The sequence below is a fragment of the Suricata suricatta genome, chromosome 12, assembly GCF_006229205.1.
Source record: "Suricata suricatta isolate VVHF042 chromosome 12, meerkat_22Aug2017_6uvM2_HiC, whole genome shotgun sequence".
In the NCBI taxonomy this organism is placed as follows: domain Eukaryota; kingdom Metazoa; phylum Chordata; class Mammalia; order Carnivora; family Herpestidae; genus Suricata; species Suricata suricatta.
The window spans coordinates 11,601,198-11,612,294 of NC_043711.1; the positions used below are offsets into that span (position 1 = coordinate 11,601,198).

The window sequence follows — 11,097 nt, forward strand, 5'->3', positions numbered from 1 at the left end:
GTTGGTTTCTCATTTAACCACTGTGGCTCTGTTTGCCCGGTCTTGGCAAGTGTAGGTTCTCAGAGCTATTGTTTTGGGGCTCAAAGTAGATTTATGGCTAAGAACTCAGGCCCTGGAATTCCAATGGACCTGGGTTCAGATCTCAGGTGTGCCACTTACTATCTGGGAGAATGTGGGCAATGACTTCATCATTCAGAGCCTCAAGTTTCTTATATGGAAAATGGGTTCAGAAGAGAAGCCAGGTGAATGTGGTGTTTAGAATCCAAGTGGGGGAAAGACACTTTTTGTTCCTGAAACCAAGGAGCCCCAATTGTTGTATCAAGGGTGTGGGGAGGGATCCCAGGAGGGGTCTGAGCTGCTGGAGAGGACGCATGGGGCTCAGGTCTGGGTCTTTGCCGGCTCTTCTATCGGGGGATCTAGAAAGACTGTAAATTGGGTGCTCTTTGTTTGTCTTCAGATTCAGAGCTCGGAGGAAGGTCTTCTGTACACACAGAACCTGGCAAGCACCTATGGGGATGTGTGCTGCTGGTGGGTGGGTCCCTGGCACGCTGTCATCCGCATCTTCCACCCCACCTGCATCAAGCCTGTACTCTTTGCTCCAGGTAGACACCCATGGCCACAGCTTGCTCACTGTTGAAGTGTCTGTGCTGCCTCCAGCTTGGTGGGTGACCCAGGTGCAGCTGTGGAGATGGCCCTGTATCTGTCTTACCTGGACCCCTCCAGCCTGATCTCTGGTCATGTCTTCTCACACTAAGACTGTGACTGTGTGGTGTCTGCTGTATGGCCAGGTCTGGTCATGTTTATGTTTCCATGTATGTTCTGCTTACAGCTGGTATATACTTTATACCTCATTATACCTGCTCTGTGGCTATACTTGGGATCAAATGAAGATGACCTTGTCATATCTGGACCTCAGCTTTGTCCAAGGATATTTGACACATGTGGGGAGTCTGTCTGCTTATTGTCTGGGATGCCATTTGTGATTGTCTGGTTTCCTGTTGTTCATGTCTGGATCACATTTGGGATGTCTGAGGTCTGTAACCCCGAGTCCTTCTAAGAAATGCTGAGGCCTCATGTGAGTCTTGTCCAGGGCAGGTCTTAGGATATGGCTGGGTCACACCTGATCCATGTCTGGAACATTAGTGGTACCATTTGAAGTCCTGTCTGGGACCATGTATGACAAACACTGAAGTCGTGTCAGATTGTCTTTGGGTCTACGTCAGAGCATTTTGTATATTGTCAGTGTGAGTTATGTGTATTGTTTCATGTCAGAGCATGTTAACACATGTTGGGGCCATGTCACAAGTCCCAGGAGGGACTAAGATAAGATGCTAGGTCTCTGTACAGGCATGTTGTGGAGTGCTGATTTGTGCTTGGGTGTTTCCAACCAGTTGGACAGGTTTGGAGCCATGTTAAGGCATGTGCGTTGTGCTACATTAGGGAGCATCTAAGTGTATAGGCGAGTGTCCAGGGGCTCTGCTTTAGCTCTGCTCTGTGCTTCAGCTTCGTATGGTCCCTCTCACCTTCTCACTCAATGTTTCCTCTTTCCTTATCCCCATTTCTTCTAAATTGCTCTTGGAGGAGGTATGCATCCTCTGACTGGGATCCTCCAACCCCAACCCAAAACTCTTCCCCTCACCCTCTCCATGACCCCTATTGGTCCTCATTCGTGTCAGCTGCCATTGCACTCAAGGATGTCATCTTCTACAGCTTCCTGAAGCCCTGGCTGGGTTAGTAACTGTGAGTGAAGGGGACTGAGGACAACCTTGGGGACCCAGAGGGAGGCAGTGCCCTTGCCCACTTCTTGTGACTGCTCTACAGGGGATGGACCTCTGCTGAGTGGTGGTGACAAGTGGAGCAGCCACCACCGTATGCTGACACCTGCCTTCCACTTCAACATCTTGAAGCCCTATGTGAAGATTTTCAATGACAGTGCAAATGTCATGCATGTGAGTCTTTTGAACTCAGGGTCCCAGTTGAAGCCTTGGAGATGATGGAGGCTCTAAGACATCTTATCTGGAATTCTAGCTCTCCTAGATAGCTTTGGGGCCACCGCTCTTCCTTTCTGAGCCTCAATTTTCTCAGCTGTATAATTGGAATAATGGTCCCCCCCATGCAGGGTACCATGTCCCTGGCACTGAGTAGGTGCTCAGAAAATGATAGTTTTGATATTTATCTTACAAAGAAGTGTCTGAGCCTGAGACACAGTTGGATAACCATGAAGGTTGCATTGTAGTTAAGGTGAATTAATGAACCACTTCCTGACCCATTGGTCTATAACAGTAAGGGTTTATTACAACTAACCAGTCTGCGAGTCAGTTGGTCTTCTGGACATGGATGGGGTCACATGTGTCCACGATCAGCTATGGGTTAGGCACGTACTTTGCAAATCATGCTCAGCACTCTTCGATGTTTGATGAATGGCTGGCTATTGGCTGATCTAGGGTGGTCTCAGCTTGGACAACTTAACTTTTTAAAATGTGATTTTCTCCCTTCAAAAGCCAACTCAGGTTTGTTCAGATGGCTGAGGCAGGGTTCCAGGAGACTGAGAGGAAGCTTCAATGCCTCTTGAGATCTAGGTTTAAGATAATCACTTCATCATTTTCACTATGGTCGATTAGCCAAAGCAAGTCAAAGGCCATTATAAAATTAAAAGGTAGTGAAAGAGTCTCCATCTCTTAACGGGAGTGGCCAAAAAATCACATTGCAAAAGGTGTGGATATAGGAAGTGAAGAATTGGAGGTAGAGGTTTGGGGAAGGGCCTGGGATTATTTGCATACTCGAGAGCTAAGGCATCAGATCATTATTGTTTTGTGGATTGTGCCAGAAGACACAAGACTTTTGTGTCAGAGATAAAGAACAGTTTATTACTCATGGCACAGCAAGCACATGTACTTCTTGGTTTGCATTCTTTCTCTAAGTCACCAAATCTCATGAGGATAACCCAGTTGGGTTTCAATGCTTATGCAGTATGTTGCTTTACAGGGGAGGGGTACCAGATTTAGGGACTCTATGATCTTTGGCATTTAAAAGCAAGCCTGAAATTTGTCTGGGGGAAACGTTACCTTATCACTCAAGGGTGTTTGCTGCAAACACAACTCTGAGAAATTCCTCAGGTAAAGAACATCAGAGCCTTGCCTTTTTTGGGCACACCCAAGAAGAATGTGCAGGGGTGCTCTGGGCCCATGGATTGCCTCTTTCAAAATACGGGACTTTTTCTTTATTTATAACAATTAAGATGATGAAAGCTAACATTTCTCAAGCACTTACTATATGCCAGAATCTATATCAATATATCCAAGACATATATTGCCTAATTGATTTTCACAACCATATGAAGTAGAGATGATTATTATTACTTCATTAGAGATGGCGAAAATTGGTTCACAGTAGTTAAGAAGCTTGCCCATGTTCACACAGCTAGCAAGTGACCTAAAAGTGGGGCTGGGATTCCAACCTGGCTTGTCTGACACCAGAGCAAATCATCTTACCTGTTAACGGTAGCTTTGCCAGGTGGAGTCCAGAGAGCAGCAATGAATTGACTAAGAGCTCACAGGGGTGTAGGAGGCAAAGCCAGGATTTGAACCCTGGTCTTCTGTCTCCCATCCATGGGCTCTTAATAGTAAGAGTTTCTACTCCCACTCAAGCCTGGTCCTCCCTGGGATGGGCCTGTGTTGGAAGGCCAAGAGCCTGGGCATGATGGGTTCCCTCTTGGTGGTTGGTGTTGCACAGGGATTCAGGGGAGGCAGGTCCCAGCCTCAGCCCTACCTTCTTCTCTGCCCAGGCCAAGTGGAAGCGCTTGGTGTCAGGGGGCAGCACCCGTCTGGACATGTTTAAACATATCAGCCTCATGACCCTGGACAGTCTGCAGAAATGCGTCTTCAGTTTTGACAGCAATTGCCAGGAGTGAGTATCTACCTGGAGCCTGTGAACATGAACCACAGACCCAAGGGCATATATAGGGAGAGGGGGGCTGACCAAGGCAATCAGAAGGGACTTCATGGTGGAGATGGATCAGAGCGAAGCAAAGAAGGACAAGGAAATGAAAGAGAAAGAGTGATCCTTTCAGGTAAGCAAAAGAGTTTGCTAAAGACCAAAAGGGCTAGGATGAGTAAAGCATGTGCCACAGTGAGGAGCAACCTTGGGAATGAGGTTGGAAGGGTTGGCAGGAGTGATATCTTAAGGACATTCAAAACGAAGAAAAGGGGTATGAACTTTATCTGAAGTTTCCATGGTGTAATGGAAGGCGTTTGAGCAGATGAGGTCTTGGGTAAAGGTGTTCTTGGACATCTGATTCTAGAGAAGACCAACTGATGTGTAGACAAGGGATGGTGTTGAAATTGGATGCAAGAGTAGAAAGGCACCTGAGTCCACTGACCAAATGGGAGAAGATGAAGTCTGAGCTGTATCAAGAAAGAGGAAGGAAGCATATGTGTATTCTGGGTCCTGGGTTCATGAAGGCAGCTCAAAGAAATGGGAATCAGGGAGAGAAGAAAGTCTGGAGAATCACGTGTCCTGGATCATCCCCACCATGTATCTGTGGGGTCATCTGTTCTAGATACTCAGTTTTCTGATGGGTGATAGCTCCCAGCTGCTGGTAGCAGGCATTTTCACAGCCTTCAGGTGAGCTAAGTTGTTACCTCCCTTCCATGCCCTTATCTTGCAGGAAGCCTAGTGAATACATTGCTGCCATCTTAGAGCTCAGTGCCCTTGTGGCAAAACAGCAACAGCAGATTTTTGTGCACACGGACTTCTTGTACTACCTCACTCCAGATGGACAACACTTCCGTAGAGCCTGCCACCTGGTGCACAACTTCACAGATGCTGTCATCCAGGAAAGGCGCCACATTCTTCCTGATGAGGGTGTTGATGACTTCCTCCAGGCCAAGGCTAAGACCAAGACTTTGGACTTCATTGATGTTCTCTTGGTTACCAAGGTGAGTTTTTCTGGGATCTGCATTCAAGAGGTAGAAAAGACCTTGATTTCAAATTTCAGATTGAAGACTTAGACTTGATCTGAGGACACTGGGGAGGCATGAAATGTGTCTGAGGAAAGGACAGATGGATTAGGGATATGTTTTAGAGAGGCCTTTATGGAATGTAACCTGCAGGGGACTGCTATGTCTGAAACTGTGATGGGCCTGAGATTTTACTCTACTTCATTAGGTAGTCAGTCGTATGTGTGTGTGTGTGTGTGTGTGTGTGTGTGTTTTGAATACTAGAATTCCGGACCAGAGAAGCCCATATGTTACTTACAAAAATAAGGGAGGCCAGAGTAAAACTGTAGTCATAGTTATTCATTCTAAAATTCACGTGAGAGTTACATGATGCTTTTATCTGTACATGCAACCATGCTTCCATCATAGGAGAAGTAACTCTTCATAATGAATCTTGGACCTTATATAGGACTGCTGATACATCTGCCCCTTCTCATTCTTCTTCTCCTCCTCTTCTTATGTCTTCTCCCATTCCCCCTCCTCTTCCTCTTCCTCCCATCTTCTCTTCTCCTCTTCTCCCCCTCATGCTTCTTGTTTTCCTCCTTCTCCTTCTCCTCCTTCTCCTTCTCAGTCTTCTTCTCCTTTTTTGTCTCCGTCTCCTCCTTTTGTGTGTGTGTGAAAAAGAAACAGAAAAAAGTTTTGGAGTGTAAATAAATTCTCTTCACTGAGAAGGCAAAGTCTACAGGTTCTGTTGGCTTATGAACAGGAGAGATGTGGATTCTCTGCATTTACTATCCTAGAATGAGAGCAAATGGCTTTGGAGCAATGCTCATCACTAACTTGCAAAAGAAATTGTCATTCAGTCTCCTGTAGACCAGGTGGTCAATAACTTCTTTCCAGTAAGTCCTCATCATATAGAAACATGAAAATATTCATGGATCACTGATCCCTCTCACCAGGGACAAAACAGGAGGCAAAGAGGTCAAGGAGGAGAAGGCATCTGGGGTGAGGCCCTTGTAATCTTTTCTGGATGGATTATAGAGCTTCAGAGATTGTCTCAAGTGAGCCTTATGGGCTCTCACAGCTGATATGATGTTCTGTGTGTGTGGGCGGGTGGGGTGAGGTGGTCTTATATTCTCTCCAGGACCAAGATGGAAAAGGATTGTCAGATGAGGACATCCGAGCTGAAGTTGACACCTTCATGTTTGGGGGTAAGCATCCCAGTGTGGGACTACAGGGGGTCAGGAGTCTGTCCAATCCCAGGGACTTGGCAGGTGGGCCCTGGACCACCCCATCCCACCACATCCTCCCTGATGGCCTTAATTAAGGGTGCTGTCTGCCCTCTGGTGATGAACAAGCCCAGAGACCCAAGCCTGTCTGGCTGCCTCTCAGGCCATGACACCACAGCCAGTGGTCTCTCATGGGCCCTATACAACCTTGCGAAGCACCCAGAGTATCAGGAACACTGGCGGCAGGAGGTGCAAGAGCTCCTGAGGGACTGTGAGCCTAAGGAGATTGAATGGTGAGTGCAGGTCTTCATGTCTGGTTGTTGAACGTCTCTCATTGGCTCTGCTCCCCAGCTGGGGAAGGAGAAAGAATTTATTGTTGATTCTGTCATTATTGCTTAGCAAGAATAGGAGCAGAGCCCAGAGGCAGGGGTCTGGTACCCAGCCTGGAGAGCAAAGGAGAGTGACTGATAGATCTGGGCTGCTGAGAGGATTATTGACAATGTATGAAGGCAGATGATTCCACTTAACACATATTCAGTAAGTGAACTTCCACTCCACTCACTTTTCTCTCCTAAATCACATTTGCCTCCAAACATCTTCACCCCTTGAATGTTTACTTGTCCCTTACCTCCTAGTTCCTTCCATACTGTTCAGTTCCGGATTCACAGAGGACCTGGGATTGAAATCTTTCAATCTTGTCCAATAACACCATCATCCATCCAGTCCCCATTCAGAGAACACTGTCACACTGCCTTTTTGTTCCAATTGTTTGCCATCTCCAATTCTTACCAACCCATTCTGTGTCCTGGAGCTCCAGGCATATGGGGCAATAGACTCAGGTCAGGACACCCCTGGTCCACTCCCTGGGCAGGGCTAGGATTGAGAGTAAGAGAGACAAAGATATGAGTAGAGAGAGTATCACAGCAGAGGCTCTGAGTGATTTGGGGTGCAGTTAGTTCAATAATACAGGGTGGACAAAATGGAAGAGGAGGGGAGGAAGGCAAGAGGTGAGGGATAAGAGAGAGGGACTGAGGGGGGAGAGAGAGAGAGAGAGAGAGAGAGAGAGCGAGCACGAGCAGGGGAGGGGCAGAGAGGAGAAGGAGACACAGAACCCCAAGCAGGCTCCAGCCTCTGAGCTGTCAGCACAGAGCCTGATGTGGAGTTTGAAGTCACAAACCGTGAGATCATGACCTGAGCTGAGGTGGACATCATCCGACTGAACTACTCAGATGTCCCAGGGTGGAATCAAATTTAAAATAAAAAATAAAAGTGTCTTAATTATTTTTAGGGCCAGAATAAGGAAGGCCATATTTTTGATAAAGGTCTCAGGAAATATACAATAAGATATTGCTATACCATTGCTGGAAAAAGATAAAAAGCAGTGTGTATAGCATATAATTGTTTTTAATGCAAAAATGTAGCTCTGGAAGGATACATAAAAAAATAAGAATGTAGGCAAACTGTGAGGATGGGAAATGAGTGATGCTGACTCACAAGAGTGGCGTTTTATAATTTTCCAGTTTTGAGCCCGTTAACCATATCATTAGAATTCACAACACCAACATGTTGAAGGGGATTAAAGAAAAAGAATCGACCCTTCCCCCTTACTGGATCTTCAATGTTTATCAAAGATTTCTGGTATCTTCTCTTGTGTTCTCTAAGCATAGAATCACTGTCTGCCAAGAATGACACATTTACCCCCACATATCAGATTGCATTACTCTCCTTTTTTCCTGTCTAATCACATTAGCTAGGATCTCTAGTACCATGAGACATAAAACATTGAATCTATTTCTTAAGTTTCTTACTCATTTGCCTTCTGATTTTGCTCCCTTGCAATAAACAATATTTAGTTTTTATGCCAACTTGTAAACCTTTTTATGGTTGGCTTTGGGGTGTCATGGTTTGCCCAGAAAACCTAAAAATACCCAACTAACTTCCTCTCCTACTTCTGTGATACTGTTATGCTTTTTGAAATACCACTTTATTGAGGTGTGACTGACATATTAAAAAGCTGTACATATTTAACGCACACAATGTAATGAATTTGTAGATATATTTGGTCCATCTGGGGTTTATTTTGTTACAGGGAGAGAGGGTCTCATGGGGCAGGAGAGGATGGGGAAAAGGGTCTCTGTTTTTGTTCACTGGCTAACTGTTGGGGTGCTTCCTCAGGGACGACCTGGCCCAGTTGTCCTTCCTGACCATGTGCATCAAGGAGAGTCTGCGGTTACATCCCCCAGTCACAGTCCTCTCCCGCTGCTGTACCCAGGACGTGATGCTCCCAGATGGTTGGATCATCCCCAAAGGTGCCCACCACATCAGGGGCAGGAAGAGGGGCCCATCAGGCAGGGTGAAACCCTCCCTGACTGGCCCCTCCTCTCCCACAGGTGTTATCTGTGTCATTAGTATTTTCGGGATCCACCACAATCCATCCGTGTGGACAGACCCTGAGGTGCTGCCTCCGCATCCCTCCCATCGGCCTCCCTCCCCTCCACCCGCCCTCATACTTGGCTACTTCCCTAGCGGGACCCAGGGGCGGGTGCAGGATTCTGACCTGGCAAAGCAGACATCACCTCCCTCCATCAAAGGCACATCTGTCTCTCCAAAGCTGGCTGTCCCGGGAAACACCCTCCAATAGCTCTGTATATCTCTCCGTCCCCAGGTATACAATCCTTTCCGCTTTGACCCCGAAAACATCAAGGACAGGTCTTCCCTGGCTTTTATTCCCTTCTCTGCGGGGCCCAGGTGAGCACATTGGGCATCTGAGGAGGGGATGGGGTGGTGGGGGCAGGAGTCTGGAGTGCATCCAGACATGGATGTGGACGGGAAAGCGGAGGGTGGGGTAGGTGTTGAGGGGGGCTCTCCTTCTCCTTTACCCCTAACCTCCGGAGGAGGGGTAAAGGCCTGGGAAGTGGGGGTTGGGTGGGCCCGACGAAGGGTGCGTGGTGTGCTCAGAGCCCCTTCCCCTCTGTCTGGGAGTTCAGGGCTGGGATCTGAGCCAAGCTCAGGGGCTAAGCACCCCCGTGTGGGGGTCCCCGGCCAGGTTAGTCCCCTCCTGGACCCCTGCGGGCAGGGATGGAGTCCTGGGCCAGATTCTGGGCGCGATGGGACCTGCTGGGTTCCCTGGCGAGTGAGGGTGCCCACTGCCGCCCGCAGGAATTGCATCGGGCAGACATTCGCCCTGACCGAGATGAAGGTGGCCCTGGCGCTGACGCTGCTGCGCTTTCGGGTCCTGCCCGACAAGGAGGAGCCACGCAGGAAGCCGGAGCTCATCCTGCGCGCCGAGAGCGGACTTTGGCTGCGGTTGGAGCCGCTGAGCGCGGGCCTCCAGTGACCCGCCAGCTCCTGGCTTGGGATCCTCCCCGACTCCACACACCCCACCTGGAGGATTCTCAGGACTGGAACTGTGTGGTCTCCTCTGCCCCAGCGCCACTGACCGCCAGCAGGGGGCGCTTGGGACCTGCGGGACCGCAGTGGGTGGGTTGGCGAGGCGGGGTGGGGTGAGTGGAGGCTTGGGTGTGAGCACAAGACCCTGACAGCCTTTCCAGCGGGCCACAATCTGCCATGCTGATTGCGGGTTCTTCCAAAATTAATCCTATGAATACTCCATATCTCCGATGAACAGATATAAAATAAAACAAAGAAAAGCATACTAAAAGGCTAACTTTTCCAAATTCATTATTCAACAACTGGGAAGGGGTCTCCAGACTGCCTGCCAGCCCTCCATTGATGTACCCTCTGCTCCGTACACGCACAGCCTTCCCCACCGTCATATCTCACAACAGAGTGCTGCGTTGTTCCATACGATGGACCTACATCAGGGTTCACTTCTGGTGTACTGCAGTCTGGATTTTGTCACAGGGATGAGATGTATTCTTCGTTATAGTATCATACAGAGTAGTTTACTGCCTTAAAATCAGCTTGCGCTCTGCCCGTTCATCTTTTCACCCACTTAGTCCCTGGCGACCATGATATTTTTATTTTTCTACAGTCTTGCCTTTTCCAGAATGTCTTGTAGTTGGAATCATATTGTATGTCGCCTTTTCATACTGGCTTCTTTTACTTAATAATATGCATTTAAACTTCCTTCGTGTCTCTTCTTGGCTAGATAGCTCACTTGTTTTTAGTGCAGAATAATATTCTGTTGTAGGATGTATTACCTATTCATTCACCCACTCTGATTTATTTTTAATCAAGTTCATGTATTACTAAACCAAAATAAGCATTTAGATATACAATATTAAATAAAAAATAGGGGAAAGAGAAAGGACACTAGATAAAAACAAAATCCTCAGAGCACCAAGAAAGCTAGTACATCTGGATTATTTCCCAACAAACAAAATTTCATTTTATTTTATTTTTAAAGTTTATTTGTTTATTTTGAGAGAGGGAGCTTGTGTGCACACAAGTGGGGGAGGGGGAGAGAGAGAGAGAGAGAGAGAGAGTCCCAAGAAGGCTCTGCACTGTCAGCACAGACCTGATGCAGGGCTTAAACTCATGAACAAAATTTTAAGTGAAGCTGATAGAGTAGTAAAAGGATGTTTGTCATTTCCAGTGTGCTTTGGGATAGAAAACAGAGACAGTGATTAATTCAATAGAATCCTGGTATAGAGATAGCAAGTCAGTGATCATCCGTATCTGGAAGTTATGAGCTATCTCAGACTCACTGCATCTAAAGCAAATGCCTCATTTTCACCCCAGACCTGCTCCTTTGCTGATCTGAAAAGTGGTTTCATTGACTTAGTTGGGAGACAGGTGCCCTTTTAAAGCTGTTTTTTGCTCATTACATTTTCCACAATGCAGCTGAACACATAAAGAGATTGCTTAGGAATTCTTTGAATGTTTTTTTATGCCAAATACATGATTAATTTCTATAAATATACCTGATGTGTTTGAAGGAAAAGAGTGTCCGCCCACCACCAGTGTAC

General features: G+C 47.2%; 1 protein-coding gene across 1 annotated transcript in view; it reads left to right on the forward strand.

Moving 5' to 3' along the window:
• Positions 1–9,525, forward strand: part of LOC115273293 (docosahexaenoic acid omega-hydroxylase CYP4F3-like) — a 10,395-nt gene extending 870 nt beyond the window's left edge. Inside the window, 11 exon segments of the mRNA XM_029916296.1 lie at positions 458–602; positions 1,677–1,730; positions 1,822–1,949; positions 3,785–3,906; positions 4,667–4,937; positions 6,082–6,148; positions 6,330–6,459; positions 8,342–8,475; positions 8,557–8,621; positions 8,832–8,914; positions 9,326–9,525. Of these exon segments, the coding sequence (XP_029772156.1) occupies positions 458–602; positions 1,677–1,730; positions 1,822–1,949; positions 3,785–3,906; positions 4,667–4,937; positions 6,082–6,148; positions 6,330–6,459; positions 8,342–8,475; positions 8,557–8,621; positions 8,832–8,914; positions 9,326–9,503 (1,377 nt within the window). The 3' untranslated portion in view covers positions 9,504–9,525.
• Positions 9,526–11,097: the final 1,572 nt, after the last annotated feature.